The following is an 18,956-nucleotide window of genomic DNA, read 5'->3' as shown; positions in this document are numbered from 1 at the left end:
TCAAAGTCACACACACACAAATAAACTAGGCCTGCTGCTCTGATACAGGCTGTGAAGAAACCCTGAGAGTATGGCCCCCAGACACCCTTTTAACTCAGTACTGAAGTCACTCCTGAGGTTCACCCAGGTCTATAGGGCCAACAATAACACACATGAGGGATGTTCAATCAGGTATATGAGCCTAATGGGCACACCAGCCCAAAAGCAAGATGAGAAGGTAGGAAGGGGGAAGAAAATTGTACGCATAGAAACAGGGGACCTGGGGTGGAGAAAGTGGAGGGTGTTGACATATCTTGGGGTTGGCAACCAATGTCACAAAATGATTTGTGTATTAACTGTTTAATGGGAAACTAATCTGCTATGTAAACTTTCACCTAAATCACAATAAGAAAACATCATTGCAATAAACTATAATTACACCTGATTAAAAAAAACAGCATGCTACTGGCATAAAGATAGACATACAGATCAATGGAATAGAATTGAGAGTCCAGAAACAAATCTTCACGTTTAGGGTAAATTGATTTTTGGCAAGAGTGCCAAGACAAGTCAATGGGGAAAGAACGAATCTTTTCAACAAATGTGCTGGGAAAACTAGATAGCTGGATACGAAGGAATGAAATTAGACCCTTACCTCACACCATATAAAAAAGTGAACTCAAAATGACTCACAGATATAAGAGCTAAAACTATAAACCACTTAGAAGAAAATACAGAAATAAATCTTTGTGACCTTGGATTATGCAATGGACTCTTACATATGACACCAATAGCACAATTGACAGAATAAATAAATAAATAAATAAATAAATAGGTAAATTGAACTTCATCAAAATTAAAAACTTTTGTGCTTCAAATGATACCATCAACAAAGTTAAAAGGCAACCCATGGAGTGGGAGAAAATATTTTCAAATCATATATCAGATAAGGGATTTGCATCTAGACTATATAAAGAACTCTTACAGCTAACAATTAAAAGACAAATAACCCAATTTAAAAATGTGTCCGAATAGACGTTTTTCCAAGGAAGTTATACAAATGGCCAAGAAGCACATGAAAAGAAGTTCAACATCATTAGTCATCAGGGAAATAAATGCAAATCTAAATCATAATGAAATATCACTTCATACTCACTGAAAACAAAACAAAACGAAAACCAAATCCGTAGCCTTCCAGTGGATTCTGACTCATGGCAACGCCACGCGTAACGGAACATAATCACTCTGTGTGGTTTTCTTGGCTGTAATCTTTACGGAAGCTGATCAGCAAGACTTTCTTCTGCACGGCCAATGGGTGGGTTTTGAAGCCATCAACTAATAGGTTCTTGTCAAGCAGACTAGCGAATTGAAGTCAGCCAGACACAGGGTTGGAAGAACAGAAAGGTTTATTCACAGTTTGCAAACTGGGAGACAGGCAGGGTCTCATGACCTAAGGATGCCAGCACTCTGGACCAGGGCAGATTTGCTCCTTTATAGGGAGTGACTTACATATGCATGAACAGTGAGGGGACGATCTTCAGTCCTTTGAGGTGTGCAGCCCCCATAATTTTAGGGAATGGGTTTTTGCCCACTGCTCTAAAAATACTGGGCAGAGCCCTGAAAAAATGGCATCGGCTTGCTCCTGCCACCCCCGGGAAGGTCATGTAGTGGGTAGATTCGGAGTCTGTGCTCCTGTGCTTTGGCCTCCTGCCAGGAGAAGACAAGAAACCTGTGGATTTGACCGATCATGGCGAAGTGCTGTAAAAGTTGTAACAAAAACATAGCAAGATTAGACTTTTCTGAAAAACTATGATGGGATGCTTAATAACCTTTTCATGACTGCCTGCTTTAGTTTGAAGGGTCAACCTTTAGATTAATGTTGTTGTTGCTAGGTGCCATTGAGTGGGTTCCAACTCATAGTGACCCTACATACAATAGAAGGAAACACTACGCAGTCCTGAGCCATTCTCACAATCAGGGCTATGCTTAAGCCCACTGTTGCAACCACTGTATCAATCCATCTCATTGAGGGTCTTCCTCTTCTTTGCTAACCCTGTGCTTTACTAAGCATGATGTCCTTCTCCAGGGATTGATCCCTCCTGATAACAGGTCCAAAGTGTGGGCGTCCTTGCTTCTAAGGAGCATTCTGGTCCTGCTTCTTGCAAGACAGATTTATTTAGCTTAATAGTTGAGTGCAAACCATTTGTGCCACTCAGCAACATTTAAATTCATACAATGGAATAGTATTCAGCTATAAAAACAGCTGAAATCCTGATTCATGCTACAACACGGATGAACCCTGAAAACATGGTAAGTGAAAAAAAAAAAAAAAAACTAGTCACAGAGGACCACGTACTGTGACTCCATTCATATGAAATGTCCAGAAGAGACAAATTTATAGAGACAGAAATTAGATTCATGGCTGCCAGGGACTGGAGGGAGGACAGGCTGAGAGTTTTCTTTTTGGGGTGGCGAAAATATTCTAAAATTGATTGTGATGATGGTTGTACAATTTAGTGAACATACTAAAGCTCACTGATGTGTACAATTTAATAGGGTGGACTTTATGGGATGTTAATTACATTTCAATAAAGCTGTCGTATTTGAAAAAAATTTGGAAAAAAATCTGAAATTAACATGTTGCCAATAAGGCTCAAGTTCTGGATCCCCTCTTGTTTTACCTTCCTTGCTCTGCTCTCCCCCATATCATGAAACTACGCTGAAGAGTTTGCCATGCATCCTTCTAGATCTTTCTCTTGCTTTTACATTTTTATTTGCATTGATTGAACATTCACAGAATTGCATTTATATGTCAATGTGAGTTTGTTTTTAACATAAATAGTATTACACTGTACCAGGGTTCATTCAACAGTGTTTCTTGGAGAGCTGTTATTGAATTGATACAATATAAAGGCTACTCTATTATAACAGCTGCATAATATTCTGTAATATAAATATACCACAAGTAACCTTTAGTGGTCAGCCCGCCCCCTATAATTCTCACTCCCTGTGCCTTTGTTTTTTTCTTTTTTGTGGCATCCTTACCTCAGTGAGTTGCAAATGTTTTTAAAATGAAACATCGTCTTTTATTTTCTTGGTATCTACAGGGTAACAGAGTGCTGTGCACACAGGAAAGCTTAAAGCTTACTAAATGCTCTTAATAGCCTGATTGTTGTTAGGTGCCGTGGAGTCAGTTCCGACTCATAGCGACCCTATTAGCCTGATTAGGAAGAGGCAATAAGGCTCTTGCATCCTTTGCCTTTGAAATTTCCCTGCCTGGTGCTCATAACACATTTTGAATATGCCTTAAAATGGTGGGCCTTCAGCCTAAGGCAGTGTGTCATCTGGATGCTCTGAGCAGGAAAATAATGAAAAATCATATTCAGTTGATGTCACAAGCCATTCACCATTCAGACAGTGATGGTTTTCAGAGTGGTTTGAAATGAGGCTGGTTACTTCTGCTTCAAAACATTCTGGGAATAGCCTGCTTCCTGAATTCTGGGAGTAGCTTAGGAGTAGTTGTGAGAGGTAAGTTAATATTAAAGGTAGATTTTTCTCCCAACATTTTATTATAAAGATTTTCAAACGTACAGATTAGTTGGAAGAATTATCCAGTGAACACCCACCACCTAGATTCTACCATTAACATTTTGCCCTACTTGCTTTATCACACATCTGTTCATCCACTCCTGTGCCCATTGATGGATGCATCAATTCATCTTATTTTCTGATGCATTTCAAAATAAGTTGTAGATGTCGGTACACTGCACCCCTAAACTTTCAGCATGCATATCATTAACTGGAGTTCAGTATTTGTTTATGATTCAGAAAATTTTTTTGAAATTCACTTTACATCAAATTAAGTGCACAGATCTCAAGTAGACCATTCCAGGAGTTTGACAGTGTCTACAATGTAACCCAAACCAACCAAAAAAAATCACACCTATTGCCATTGGTTCCAACTTATAGTGACCCTAGAAGACAGAGTAGAGCTGCCCCACAGGGTTTCCAAGGGGCGACTGACGGATTCAAACTGCCCACCTTTTGGTTAGCAAGCCAAGCTCTTAAACCGCTGTACCACCAGGGCTCTAACCCAAATCACTACGTGATATTGCTCGAGGATTTTTAAGAGATTTGCTAACATTCTGATGCTCGAAAAGTCTGATTAGAGGATCACGACTTTTAAGACTCCCATCCTGCTTTGGCAAGAATGACCAAAAAAAAAAAGAAAAGAAAAGAAAAAAAAATTGCAAAACACTTCAGCAGAGCCAAGTGAAGCACCTTAAGCCAAGAAAGGAAGCACTGAACTAACTGTCCTGATGGAAACTGATGAGTCTTTCAGACCTTCAGAGTGGACTCAAATTAGGAGTGGAAATTTCCTTTTGCCCTTTCTAACATCACTGTTTCAACGTACAAAGTTATTTTTTTTTTCAATTTTTACATACCCCTCTGCATGAAAAGCCAAAAGAACAAAGAAAATCTGGGAAAAAGGATAGAAAAAAATTCAAGGGGGGACAGAGGGAGGGGGAGGAAGGAGGGGAAGGAATATGTTTGTTTCCCGGGGACAAACACGGTGGCTTAAGGCGTGTCTGGCCTCCTGTGGGGGTGGGTGGGAGCTAGAAGGCATCCGAAGAATCCGATAAGCATATTATGACCCATTTTACATATGATAACACTCGCCCTGCAAAATTAGGGCACTTCTGAAGGATACTGAGAAACAGCAGTGGGCCTTTAAAAAGTCTTCGAAAGGCCGACCTGGCACGAATTTCAAATGCAAAACTGAAATGTGGAGTGAACATTCCAAAACACCACCCTCCAGGCCAGCAACAGCATGAGTTGAAAACTCACAGTTCAGCTAAAAAAAAAAAGTTTGAGGCCAAAATCTACACTTCTCCTTTGGACGCTGCTTAAACAATTTTTTTTTTCCGGTTCATATGCATGCTGGTGGCATCAAAGTTAAAAACTAAGGAAAATTATAAAAAAGAAAATGGCAATGATGATGAACCCTAACATTTTTCCAACTTTTCCGGCTTAGCACAGTTTTATTTTGACAGTGCTTTTAGGCAATCGTTCTTCTAACTATCAGCACTTTCAAAAAAAAAAAAAAAAAAACCTACCGAACGTATTGATTAACAGTCTATAACAGTCTATTCCCTCTTGTGGCAGATTTGGTCCAGAAGTTGCTATAGGAAGAAAGCGTTTTAATTAAAAAAAAAAAAAAGTTTGACAGAAATGTATTTTAAAAGAAAACACCAAGTCTTTTATTTTGGTGAATTAGCAACAAAGAAAGGATTAGCATGGACGGGTACTTTTCAAAAATATTTTTTTTCCTCGGGCTCCCGCTAGGGTGGAGGAAGTTGTCTCGCTCCGAGGGAGGGTGGGACGGAGTGGCAGGACAAACGACTGGAGTCCCCCGCCCCTGCCCCAGGCTCGGGAGCGCGAGGGTCGGCGGAGGGGCCGCCGGGCAAGGCGGGGGGAGGCGGCCAGCAGGTGCCTGGGCTCCAGCCCCCTACCCCCACCCTCCACTCCACCCTCACCCCCCAGCCCGAGCTTGGCCTCGCCCCCTGCCGGGTGAGCGCTAGGTGCCGAGGCCTGGGGGCAGGGGGCGCAGACCCCGCGGGGAGCGGAAAGAGGCCCAGGGCGCCCCGACCCCAGCACCCCCGTCGGTGGCCGCGAGGACATGTCCGCGGCCCCCGAGCGGAGCCCAGCCCCGGGGAGCGAAGCCGGGCCAGGGCGTGTGTAGCGGCGGCGGCAGTGGCGGCGGCGGCAGCCGGGCCGCGAGTCCCCTCCCTCCTGGGGCGCAGCTGCCGCCGCCGCCACCATCAGCGCGCGGGCCGCGGCCGGAGCGAGCGGGGCGCGCGGCGCGCGGGGGAGGGCGGGGGCGGGGAGGGGGGTGGGCGAAGGGGCGGGAGGGCGTGGGGGGAGGGTCTCGCGCTCCCGGCGACCAGACCCGAGAGGGAGACCCTGGCGGCGGCGGCGGCGCCTGACACTCGGCGCCTCTTGCCGTGCTCCGGGCCGGCATGTCCGAAGCTGGCGGGGCCGGGCCGGGCGGCGGCGGGGCAGGAGCCGGGGCGGGGGCCGGGCCCGGGGCGCTACCCCCGCAGCCCCCCGCGCCGCCGCCCGCGCCCCCGCAGGGCTCCCCGTGCGCCGCCGCCGGGGGCTCGGGCGCCTGCGGACCGGCGACGGCAGTGGCGGCGGCGGGCACGGCCGAAGGACCGGGAGGCGGCGGCTCGGCCCGGATCGCCGTGAAGAAGGCGCAGCTGCGCTCCGCTCCGCGGGCCAAGAAACTGGAGAAACTCGGAGTGTACTCCGCTTGCAAGGTACCGGCTCGCCGCTCCCAGCCCGCGGGTGGGGGCGAGGGGCCCAGCTCCGGGGGACCCCTGCCCCCTCTCCCTCCGCCCCCGCCCCGCCCCGCCTCCCGCCTCCCGCCTCCCGCCTGGGGCCTCTGCACCGCGGAAGTGCTGCTGCCGCCCGCGCCCAGTTAGCTCCTTCTTGGATAAGAGTCCTGTTGGGTTGGGAGAAGGGGGATCCCCAAGATCGAAAGCCCTTTCTTCATTTCTCCCTCTCGGACCGAGTAACCTTAGCTTCCGAGCTCCCGGGCTGCCCTGGGGCTTTGTCGCTGTGTAGGAGCTCGCCAGAGGCGCCTACCGGAGAGTGCAATGGTGCTCACGGTGTGGCGGGGCGCCCCAGGGCCAGGGAAGCATCTTGGGGACTGAGCAACCCCCTGTGAGCCTGGCCTTGCCCCTTGCCCCATTGGGAGGGGATGGGTGCAAGGAGTGAGGGTGGAAAAGGCTCCCGAACTCCAGGCACCTGGGGAGCGAAGGGACGGAACGCGCGGGATGGGAAGGTGGGCACAGCCCAAGGAGAGGGTCCTGGAGCGCCTGGGGGGGGGGAGGCTCTGCGGCACGCGGTGACAGCACTGTCATTATTGTATTATTACTTGTTTAGTTAAAATGCTGTCCCAGCTGCTCGGGGTGTAAACAGGATTTGGCGAGGTGACAGCCCAGCGCAGCGGGCGCTGCTGCTCAGTTTGAGGACACACGTTTCAAGCCATCCCCTTCTCCGTCCCAGCTTTCGGCGCCCCATGGCCCCCCAGCTGTAGACCCAGATGTAGGGGCTGCACTCCTGGGGAGGGACGATTGCCCGAGGCCGCGGGGCAAGCTGGCCCTGCGCTGTCAGCAGCGGCTTTGTTTTGACAGGGTGACAGCTGAGGGGGGCGGGGACTTGGCCTTGTCAGCTCCTGCGGCCTGTGGCTGAGGCGGGGAAGACACACTCACAGGCACTCACCACCTCCCGTGTATTCCTCCCGCCTGCTGCAAACAGGGTCAAGTTTCCAGGGTTCCAGATTGCCACTACCGCGCTACAATGGTCACTTCTGAATTTTGGTGTAACGGTTATTCATCCAGCTAGAATATCTTGACCCTCCTGGTGATGCTTTTTTAGTATTTACACGAAATGTCTGTGTTTGCTCTCATCCCAGCCATTACCATCCTCATATATATATTGAGCACCTACTGTGTACCCTACACTGATTCAATAAATATTTGCTGAGTGAATGTAGGAACCAGTACAGTGCTTCCCAGACTTTAATGTGCATGGTAATCACCAGTATTAAAATGCTGATTCTGAATTACTAGGTCTGAGGTGGGGCCTGAGACTCTGCATTTGTAACAAATTTCCAGGCGATGCAATGCTGGTTCAATTCCAAGGTAGCAAGATCTAGTTCAGACCTGGATAATATGGTATTAGTCCCTTTTGAATTCAGCCAAGAAAACTGGAACTGTAGAGTGATAATGTCATGTGGTTGGTATTTCTGAAGAAGGAATGCAAAAAAAGATAAAAAAAAAAAAAAAACGAAAGGCAAAGCTAGGAGTTTGGTTATGAAGGGCATTAGACAGGATAGTGAGAACAGGACCTTGAGTGTAGTTGGCAGATGAGAGAGCTATACGCAAAATCAAGAACAAGTTCAATTATGCAGTGGGGTTGGAGTTTTGCAGGTGGGGTTGGTTCAGGTAGTTCAGGTAGCGACTGCGTCAGCTGGGTGTTTCTGTCCTGGTGTTTTATTGGGTTCCCATCGTAAACACGTTTTCTCTCTGCTCCCTGGCTGTTGCCTTAATATCTGATGACTTCCTAAAGTTTTGGTTCTGTGTAAAACCAGGAACCTATGTGCCCTGCACTGGTATTTTTGATCCTTCCAAATTTCCATGAGTGAGATGTAGTACCTTTTCTAAAGTTTGTGACTTGAGCTTCATGTTTCCATTTACTACCAAACTTACAGGAAGGAAAAAACCTCTCATATCTCCTTTAGAGACTTACCTTCCTGCTCTTGGGAGACTCTGCAAGCATCAAATTTTATTTACTTATTCATTCAGTAAATAATATAGAGGGGTCCCATATGGGTGCCAAGTACTGTGCTGGGGCTGAGACACCCAGAATCTATCATGGTGTTGCTGGACAGCGTGCAGATGAGTGTGCATCTCTTGTCTTCAGGACTTGGGGAGTTGGAGAGTGAAGCAGTTACAATAAAGTTTGGAAAAACTACTTTCTCAGAGTGGTGTGGGAACCAGAGCAGGGCAGTTCACTGGGTACCAGGGGAAGGGTGGGGATGGCTTCCTGGAGGAAGTGTCAGTGGGTGCTATAAGAACTCTTGCTATAGCGCAGAGAGGTGGGGTGAAACTTCTTGAGAAGGAGAAACTGAAAGCTGTGCTGAAAGCTTGGAGCCAGGCCAGCAGGAGCCAGGCCTCCACTGGCCAGGTGATCAGGTTGGGGGGTGTGGCCAGGAGGGCACTGGGGCATCTGGGAATCTTAACCTGGAGAGTGACATTATCAGATTTTCTTTTTGTTTTAAAGGGGCTTGGTTGAGTGTGAGGTGGTGCCAGAGAGCAGAATCCATGTTTTTTTCTGTTTGTCTCTATATTTCATGTAAAAAGCCCCGAAGGACAGATGGTTCTATCTTTTGCTACTGGCCCCTTCAGCCAGTTGGAGAGAGTAGCGATGTTAGGGAATAAGGAGGAATCTGGAAAGAGATGAGGTAGTTTACTGGGAGCTATTAAAAATGCATGCGCAAAAAAGGAAAGAAAACAAAAGTAAAAAAACCAGGTCCTAGACCTGAGAAAAGAGAAGGGGAGTTGGCCTTTAAACTTCATGAATGAAACAGAAAAAGAAGGGGCTAGTTAACAGTCAGGGTAGTGTGCCACACCCCGGGAAGAAGAAAATAAGAAAAAAAAACAAACTTGTTTTGCAGGATTCAGGCTAGAGTTCTTTGAACTGTGTCCTGGCGAAGGTTGCCTCATAGAGCCACCTTGCTGACATCTGCCGAATGATCATTAAAAATGTAGATCTGACCGTATTAAGTCTCCACTTAACCAAAACCCAAACCAGTTGCCATGGAGTTAATTCCGACTCATGGCAACACCATGCAATGCAAAATAGAGCTGTGCTCCGGAAGGTTTTCAAGGCTGTGACCTTTTGGAAGCAAATTGCCAGTCCTTTCTTCCAAGGCACCTCTGGATGGGTTGGAACCTCCAACTTTTCAGTTAGAAGTCTCTACTTAAAACCAAACCTATTGCTGTCAAGTTGATTCCAACTCATAGCAACTTTTTAATTTCTCTTTACTGGGACCCACAGTGTCTCACATGGCTTGGCCACAGCTTCCTCTGGCTCTCTTTTAGGGCCTTGAGTACATGGTTCTCTTCTACCTCGGGGCCTTTGCACATGCTGCCAACTGGAACTGAAAGTTCTTCCTCTTACCACTCGCTTCTGAATTAGCTCACAGTTCCTCTTGCAAACCTCAGAGTCCTTGTCTTTCCTTTACTCCCCAGGCCAGCCTTCCCCATTATAAGTTCTCGAAACTCCTCTGTACTTTTCCTTTCTGGTGCTTTTTTCACGTTATTTGATATGTATTTGACTAAGAGTCTAAGTGATGTGGTTGTTGACTGAATGAATGAACTAGAGAAGAGAAAGCTGAGGAAGTAATTAGCTGTTAGGATAGCAGTTGTGAAGTTTTAACTTGGCCACTTTTTGACAACTGGGCAGAGGAGGTTTTTCATGTAGGGCATTTCCGGGTGACTCACAGTTGTTGATGGGACTAGGTATTTAATGCTGTAAAAGAAACCCCAAGTGAGTGTACGAGTAGCCCAAATCCACCCAGTCTTCCATGAATTAAAGTGTAATTTATCTAACTTAAAAAATAAAACCCAAACCACTGACTGACCCTTCCTAATGAAATAAACCATTTGTACATAAGGGGAGTCAATAGGATGTAATGGCCGAGAAGATGGACATTGGAGTTAAGACTAACCCAAGTTCAGATTTCAGAATATCCAGCTCTGACAAGGACTTCGCCTCTGAGCCTCCATTTTCTTTTCTGTAAAATGGGACTGATAATACGTACCTCGTGGTGTAATGGAGTCCCTCGGTGGCACAAATAGTGCGGTGTTTGACCGCTAACCAAAAGGTTGGGAGTTCAAACCCACCCAGATGCACTTTGGAAGAAAAGACTGGTGATGTGCTTTTGAAAGTTCACAGCCTTGAACACCTTATGGAGTGCAGTTTTACTCTATATACCTAGGGTTGCCATGAGTTGGAATCGACTCAACGGCAATGGATTTGATTTTAGTTTTCATGGCAGAGCAATGAGGATTTAAAGTGAGCTAACGTGTGTGAGGTACCAGCATGGTGTCTGGCCCATGGTCAGCACCCATGGCTGTTCAGGGAAGGGGGATAAACCATTAACTGGGAAGTCAGGAAAGAACATGGCACTTAGACTCGAATCCCAGATCTGCAACTCGTGAAATCTTGGGTTCGAGTCATTCATTTTCTCTCTGAGCCTTGACTACTTCATGTGTAAAATGTGATCATTAACTTCAACCTCGAAATTGGAAGAGAGAAGTTCCCCACAATTCCTGGAACATAAAGGTGCTGGGTTAATGCTGGCTAAACTGAATCACCTGCTGCTTTACTCATTGTATTTCAGAGTGAGTGGCTTAGAAAGCACTTATGAGAACCCGGTTCCTTAGACTCTGGGCTGAATGCCATACTTAGGGAGTTACATGGGCCGAGGGCTGTAAAATTAGTCTTCATTTAAAAAATAGTCATTTATAATGTAGGAAAAGTTACACTGTAAATATGCAGAGAACAGAGGCAGATGTGCCACCATAAGAGAAAAAATGTCCCATTGGCCAAGGGCTGGTGAGCAGAGCATTACAACAAGCCTTATAGTTGGGGAACATCCCAACCCAGTTGTTTGTATTTGTCAGTCACTCCTCCAGAAAGAATGCTTCTTTTTCATCCATTAGCATGACAATGTCTGGAGACATTTTTGGTTGTCACAGTTAGGGGGAGGGGTGCTACTGGCAGCTAGTGGGTAGAAGCCCTGGATGTTGCTAAACATCCTACAATATACAGGACAGCCCCCACGAGAAAGAATTATCTAGCTCTGAGTGTCAGTAGTGCTGAGAGTGGGAAGCCCTGATTTAAAGGAAAATTGTATTGTCCCATAATACCATAAGCACATTTACAGCACAGAAAAAAAAATAATGCTTCTCACGTTAATCTGAATAATACTGCAAGTCTGAAAAATCTCGCTGTAAATCATGGCTATATTTTTTAAACAGCTTTATTGTGGTTTAATTTATAGATCATAGAACTCATCCACTGTAAGCCTACAGATGGTTTTGAGTAAGTGTATAGCTATACATCTATCACCACGTCCATTCTATAACATTTTCATTCCCCCCTAGAAGGTTCCTCCTGCCAAGGGTATGTTTTTAAGGTGATATTTTGTGTCAGTAGATTGTTGGTTTGCAAACGGAAGCCAAATTAAAAATATCTTTTTTGGAGATTGTTCAAATCAGCAGTGTTGTTACCGAAAAGCACAAGACATGGGAGTGGGGTAGATCAAATGTTGTTGGTAAAAAAAATTCCTCTGTAGTCACATAAGTTGATAGCTTAAAATTGTTTCATGTGTGGTAAGTTCTGTAAAAGGTGGGAAATATCACACAACCCGACACAGGATGGAACAGTGTTTCAGACAGCAGGCACAATACAAAAAGCTGGAGAGAGAGATGCCCACACTTAATTCCGTTTTCTCATAAACTTTCAAGAAGATGGAAATTCACGGCAGCAAAGCCTTCAGATTGCAATTTGCAGTTTTATGTAACTGAGAAAGGAGTTTACAGGGCAAAACAGAACAAAATCTGCTGAGGACTGTTTTGTTTTAGGAAGCGTGTGCTTGGAAATAACATTTTGAGATGCAGCACTCTTGAAGAGTTTTTTTTGTTTGTTTGTTTTTTAAGCCTTTTGTTGTTTTTTAAAACTACCCAGCAGATTTAAACCCAGTTTCCTGTGCCCACATCGGCAGGATTCAATCCTGTATTTACCAGAAAAATCCACAGGGCCAAAGTATTTTCTCTGACCCGTCATAGGAAGTGTTGAGAGTAAAATACAGTTTCATGTGAAGTACCTCGGAACGAGCAGAACATCTGTCTCTCAGATGAAAGACCTAGATCCTCAGTGCCCTGCCAATACAACTTGGACTCTAAAGGCTCAGTGGCTTCTGATTTAGTTCCTTCGTGTCTCTGGACAGAAATGTAGCCCTCTAGGGAGAGTCATCAATGTTTTCCTCCTTTCGGAGCTGCATGGTGCATTTCCGCCATGAGAAGCTGTTGAGTGGTTCTGTTCTCACCTTGCATGTAGAGGAACCAAACCCCTTTTGCCATAGAGCCGGTTTCTGACTCATAGTGACCCTATAGAACAGGGTAGAACTGCCCCAAAGGGTTTTCAAGGCGGTAATCTTTACAGAAGCAGATGGCCACATCTTTCGATTTGGGCTGGTGCATTCGACTCATTCATTGACCTTTTGGTTAGCAACCAAATGCTTAACCACTGCACCACCAGGGCTCCTTCCATGTGGGAGACCTGGGCTCATTTCTTGACCAAGGCGTCTCAAGTGCAGTCACCACCTGTCAGTGGAGGCTTGCGTGTTGCTCTGATGCTGAACGAATTTCAGTGGAGCTTCTAGACTGAGACAGATTAGGAAGAAAGGCCTGTTAACCTTCTTCTGAAAACCACACGGATCACAAAGTTCTGATCAGCAACCGATGGTGGAGATGATGTAGGCAGGACTGGGCAGTGTTTCATTCTGTTGTGCATTGGGGCTGCCATGAGTGGGGGACTGATTAGACAGCAGCTAACAACAACAACAAGCTGATTCAAACACCTCAAGCAACTGTGGCAGAATGGCTGGAGCCCTGGCTACTCACACGTGGCCAGGATAACCTTTCATGCTGGACACCCTTGGGTGGGCATTGAACTGCCATGTACTTCAGTCCCATCTGTGAAGTGGGAGTCCAGGTACTACCCCATAGACTTATTGTAAAGATAAAGTAGTTTCTTGTATGTGGAAGTTCTTGGAAGATAGACATGCCACACATGTCAATTTTACTTTTTAAAATGTTATGTTAGTATCAGCAGTTTGTGTTTGCCCAAGTGTTACACCACACCTCATTGGATTCTTTCACCTGGGGTAAGAGGACAATAAAGAAGGTCATTTTACTAGCAGGGAACCAAGACCAAAGGACTTCCTCAAGATGCAGCGTTTGCTCAGGAAAGAGGCCGTGAGAGTCCCTTTCCAGTGCACTATTTTGCCTCTGCTTCCAAAACTTTCTCACGGGGCAGAGGGGGTCCCTGTTCTTTCAGTTGTTTAGAGAGCGGATTTCATTTGTTTCAGGCATTCTGTTGCTCTCATTTGACATTTATTGTGCTCTGACTGAGAGGTATGTTCAAAGGCTTTTCTAGTTCATTGGGATTGTGCGGGCCATAAAGTAAACAAAATGAGTGTTCTTTATTACTGGCCCGCGGAAGACAGATGTCCTTGATTGTTTTAAAGCTGACGATCAACATGGTCACTGTATAGCCCCAATGGAATTCCCTGTTGAAGGAAGATGAAAGCGGCACCTATTCTGGCTGTAGAAGGTGCCAGAGAGGGGAGGTGTTTAAAAAAAAAAAAGTTGCTGTGAACTCAGCTCTGACTCTGGGCAACCTCATGTGTGTCAGAGTGGAACAGTGATCTGTAGGTTTTTCTATGGCAGATTTTTCAGAAGTAGATCACCAGGCTTTCCTCCAAGGTGCCTTTCAGTTAACAGCTGAGTGCTTAACTGTGTGCGCCACCCAGGGACTGTCCTGAATGTTTAGAAGCCCCCAAACAGCTCTCTATGAAACTGCACATAGCATTATCTTAGCCCAGTCAAGGGTAAAGTCATATTTTTTTAACTTTTAATTTTACAAAACGTTCAGTAAAGTGCTCAAACCTGAAGTATACAGCTGGATGCATTTTTGCACATGTATATGTGATGCAACTGCCACCCAGACAAAGCTCTAGAGTATTTCCAGTACCTCAGAGAGCTCCTTTGTGTTTCTCCCACTCAGTACCCCTCACCGTGCCCTTCACCCCCAACCCTTATTCTGACTTCTGTTACCAGAGATTTCATTTTGTTTGTTCTTGAATTTCACATACATGAAATCATACAATATGACTCCTTTTACGTCTGGTTTCTTTCAGACAACGTCATGTCTGTGAGATGCATGCATATTGTTGCGTATAGCAGGAGCTTGTAAAAACTCATGCTTTTAAAATTAAAAATCAAGTTAAAAATTGTCTGCTGTTTTCGGGATAGACAGTAATTGGATATGGACAACTTCACAGAATGGATTCGAATTACGCTTTTGAAGGAAAGAAAGAGAATTTGGTAATTCAGGGATTTCAGGAAGAACCCAAGATGGCAGGAAGGTGGAGAAGACATTGGCCAAGGAGGTGCACTTGGCCAAGTAGATGTGAATAAGGAATGGAATGGAGGAGAGGCAGAATGATGGGAAGGGGGCTGTGGGAGGGAGGCGCTGTGATGTCACAGCTGGTGGAATGTCCGGCCTGGACAGTTCTTTCTGCCTTGGCGTCTGTATTGGTGAGTCCTTACCAGTAAATAGCCATGCAGAGTCCTGCTGCCACTGGCCCCAGGCTCTGGAGGAGGCCTGGAGTTATCGTACATCGTATTCTGCGAGCCATGCCAGACCATTCATGTAGGGAACAGTGTCAAGGTTCCTGGAAGGTTGGTCAGCACCCCGTACATATAGCTCCAGAGGGCAGTGACAGCTCTGTGTGTCGGCCTAGGTGGTGGAGATGTTGGAAGGAGGAAGTTCACATTCTCCTGCCACACTATTCAGAACTGCGTGTTCAGGCCAGTGAAGACTACCTTCTCCCCAAGGGTGGTGGTGAGGAACCTGGATTACCGTACGGGCCCTACACAGGTTTCACATAACAGCTGCATCCCTGAAAACTTGTACTGAATATATAAGATAAACTTATTATTTAATGGAGTCATGTGAACCACCGACTTATAAATTTGTCTTTTTTATTATTGACATATTTAACAGTATGGGATTTCATCATGGAGTTTAAAAATCTGTGTGTGTGTGTGTATGTACGTGGGACATTATTCCTACTGTCGTTTATTTTATTCACTTAATATTTATTTCCATGGGCTGCTTTAGAAGATTTCTTCTCAGGTAGCTACTTATGACAATTCATAATTATTGAAGTAGAGGTGAATCCCTTGTAATTTTGAATCACTTTCGTATTTGCCGTTTAATTGTGCGCACGGTTCCCCTCGCTTTAGACGCTCTTCCTCCAGGTGTCTGCGCGACTTGCTCTCAGAATGATAGCTTTTCAGGAAGCCTTCCTGACAGCCCCACCTGCCTGCCCCTGTCCCGCCCCACCATGCCTGTCTAAAATAGCAGCACCTCCATCACCCTACTCCATACCTCCTTTTGTTTTCCTTTCCTGCGCTTGTGAGTACTTGGAAATCATACATTTTTGCTTCATTATTTATTGTTGTTTCCTTATGTCAGTGGAATCTCCATGTAGCAGGGACCTTGGTTCACTGTGCATCCCAGGGCTATGGGCTGTACCTGGTACATAGTAGGCACTCAATAAAGTATTTGTTGAATAAATGGTTAATTTCATATTCATAGGCCTTGTGGGATAGAAGGAAAGGAAGTCGTATTTTAAAGAAGAAACTGAGGTTCAGAGAGGTTTAGTAACTTGACCACAGCCATGGAGTCAGCAACAGGGCATCAATGAGCTAGGCTGGAATACCGTTGCCTGACTGAAATCAAGTGCAGTTCCCATTAGCTCAACATTGGAAGTGATGGCACGCCATGCTTGTTTAATGGCTTCCACCCTTTGCTACAGGACTGAGCAAGGAGAAGTAATACCCACATTCCAGTCCCTCTCTGAGTGAATCATGTTAACTTCTCTGATCGCTGTTTCCCTGTTTTGCCAATTAGAATTAAGCTCTCACACTAGTAAATTCAAATTTATGAAGTCAAAAAAAAGTCCTACCATGTATTTCAAAAGAATGTATTATGTTGTTGTTGTCAGCTGCTGTCAAGTAGGCCCCAATTCATGGCGACCCCATGTACTACAGAATGAAACGTTGCCTGGTCCTGTGCCATCTTCTGCATTGTTGGTTAGGCTTTTGAGAGAAAGAATGGGATGCTTGAGTCCATTGTTGGCAGCCACTACGTACACTGAGTGCCTTCCAACCTATGGGGCTCATCTTCCATCCCTATATCAGAGCATATTCCGTTGTGATCCATAGAGTTTTCCTTGGCTAGTTTTTGGAAGTAGATTGCCAGACCTTTCTTCCTAGTCTGTCTTAGTCTGGAAGCTCCCCTGAAACCTGTCCACCATAGGTGACCCTACAGGTATTTGAAATACTGGTGGCATAGCTTTCTGCATCATAGCAACATGCAAGCCACCAGAGTGTGACGAACTGACAGACAGGTGTTGGATACTATGTTAGTGAACTAGGAAAAAAAAAAAAAATCAATTGCTGGTAAAGTCAAGTTTTCTTACTACTATGTATATTTTTTGTTACTTTGCTGCCTGCTTTAAACCAAAGGCTACAATAAAAAGCAGAAACAAAAAACCAAATCAAACCCATTGCCGTGGAGTCCGTTTGACTTATAGCAACCCTATAGGACAGTTTTTTTTTTATTATTATAGGACAGAATATACCTGCCCATAGGGCTTCCAAGGGGTGGCTGGTGGGTTTGAACTGCCGATCTTTTGTTTAGCAGCCACAGCTCTTAACCACTGTGCCATCAGGGCTCCAGGGGTACAATAGACTATTCAGTTTGTTCTTCTGGTTGCACCCAGAGGCCCAGACACAAGGCTTAATTTTGTTTTTAATCAGGTGGTGAATGCATTTATTTTGGAAAGAAGTGTGAATAATGTCTGCAGTGATCCCCCTGGCTGTCTCAGATTTGTATTAGTTGACACCCAGTAATGTACCACCTCACCCTGGGAGGAGGCTTTGAGTAATCTCTGCAGTGACCTCAGGGCAGGATGTGTGGGGATGCTCCCATTAAATTCCATGTCATCCTAATCAATCCCCATTCATTACACGCTCCTGGCGCCTGCAGCAGTCCAGGAGGTTTGTATGATATGCCGGAGATTGCAGAAGTACGGGACGGGACCTGAGTAATATCATAATGACCTATGGTGGCAGCTCTCATTTGCATTAGCTGTAACGAGCTGGTGTTGGAACTGGATGGCAGAATGCCAAGGAAGCCAAGGTCAGCATACTCTGAAATAATGAAATGAACCACGTTACCTAGGATTTGCGCATACCCAAAGGACTACCGAATCACCCCACCTCCAAGGAAACACTTGCTGGCATACTAGTTAGGCGCTCCAGCCCAGCACTGGGCTGGTTAGGTGTTGTGGTGAATGCAAAAGGAAGCGAAAAGCCACAAGAAGCCCTGCGTCTTGCTGGAAAGACAGATAGGGAGGGAATGAGAAATTGAAGTGAATAACAAAGCTGGAAGCCAATGCAGAGAGAAACCATCACGAACTAGGAACAGGTGGAGGTATAGGAAGAGAGACCCAGTCCAGATGGAATGAACAGTGTAAAACAAAGCAGAGAAGCAAAGCTGGAGATAGCAAGACAGCAGGACCTGGGCACCAGACTGTCTGGGTTTGAATCCTGCTGTGCTGCTTTCTTGCTGTGTGACCACGGGGGCTGTGTGTGGGGGAGTTACTAACCCTTTACAAGCCTCAGGTTTCCTAGCTGTAAAACGGAGAGAGTGATAATGTCAACTTTTTCCATTCATTCAACAAATTGTTATTTAATGAGCCAGGCGTTGTTTTAGATGCTGGGGATACACTGACAGATGGGCCCTTACTCTCGCAGAGCTTACTTTCTGCTCGCAGAAGCAGGCAGTAAACAAGAAAACAACAGAAAGTGGTAGGTGCCACACAGAATGAAAACAGAGAGTTAAAAGAGAGTGCCTGGGGAGCTCCTTCAGATACGTGCCCAGAAATGTCTCTCTGCTGAGGGGTCACTTAGGTTGAATGACAATAAGACTGGGGCCAGAGATGGCTTGGCGTGATCAAGGGCTGCCAGAAGACCAGTGTGACCAGATTGGGATGGACCAGGGGACAAATATAGGAGGTGAGGTGAAGACATCGATGGGGACCAGGTCACCAAAGTATAATTTTCATACAGTGAAATGTTCAGATCTTAAATTCAATGAGTTTTGACAAATAAGTATCATGACACAGAACATTTCCATCACATTAGACATTTCCCACCTGCTTCTTGCCTTTTAAGTCCCCCTCCCCCAGAAGCAACCACAGATCTGATTTGAGATGCCATAGGTTAGTTTTTGGTCTTCTAGAATTTCACATAAATGGTACCAGTTGGTACAAGCTGTCATACTCTTCTTCTCTCACTCAGCATAATATTTTTCAGATTCATCCAATGCTGCCTGAATCAGTAATTCATTTTTTTTTTTGTATTGCTGAGTTCCACTGTATGGATGCTCCTCAGTTTGTTTATCCATTCTACCTTTTGATGGACTTCTGGACTTGTTCCATTGACTCACATTTGCTTTGCATTTTAAAGTGACCTCTCAGG

The 18,956-nt window shown here is 45.6% G+C and overlaps 2 protein-coding genes across 2 annotated transcripts in view; one reads left to right on the top strand and one right to left on the bottom strand.

Annotated features, from left to right (window-relative positions):
• Positions 1–1,377: 1,377 nt before the first annotated feature.
• On the bottom strand, positions 1,378–5,823 carry LOC126068496 (uncharacterized). Its single transcript, XM_049871112.1, has 2 exons — positions 5,097–5,823; positions 1,378–1,737 (listed from the first exon to the last, which is right to left on the bottom strand). The coding sequence occupies exon 1, from the start codon at positions 5,800–5,802 to the stop codon at positions 5,272–5,274; it is 531 nt and encodes a 176-aa protein (XP_049727069.1). The 5' UTR covers positions 5,803–5,823; the 3' UTR covers positions 1,378–1,737; positions 5,097–5,271.
• An 88-nt stretch (positions 5,824–5,911) lies between these two features.
• The window catches only part of KAT2B (lysine acetyltransferase 2B), a 105,498-nt gene continuing 92,453 nt past the window's right edge, over positions 5,912–18,956 (top strand). Inside the window, exon 1 of the mRNA XM_049871108.1 lies at positions 5,912–6,299. Within this exon, the coding sequence (XP_049727065.1) occupies positions 6,000–6,299 (300 nt within the window). The 5' untranslated portion in view covers positions 5,912–5,999. The remainder of the gene's footprint in view (positions 6,300–18,956) is intronic.

Source organism: Elephas maximus, chromosome 27 (assembly GCF_024166365.1).
Source record: "Elephas maximus indicus isolate mEleMax1 chromosome 27, mEleMax1 primary haplotype, whole genome shotgun sequence".
NCBI lineage: Eukaryota > Metazoa > Chordata > Mammalia > Proboscidea > Elephantidae > Elephas > Elephas maximus.
Note: the sequence above shows the minus strand (reverse complement) of the source record. Positions and strands in the feature narration are given on the sequence as shown.

What these genes read in the sequence shown, in the direction of transcription:
- LOC126068496 (XM_049871112.1), bottom strand. Translation starts at nt 5,802, where the DNA reads ATGGTGGCGGCGGCGGCAGCTGCGCCCCAGGAGGGAGGGGACTCGCGG.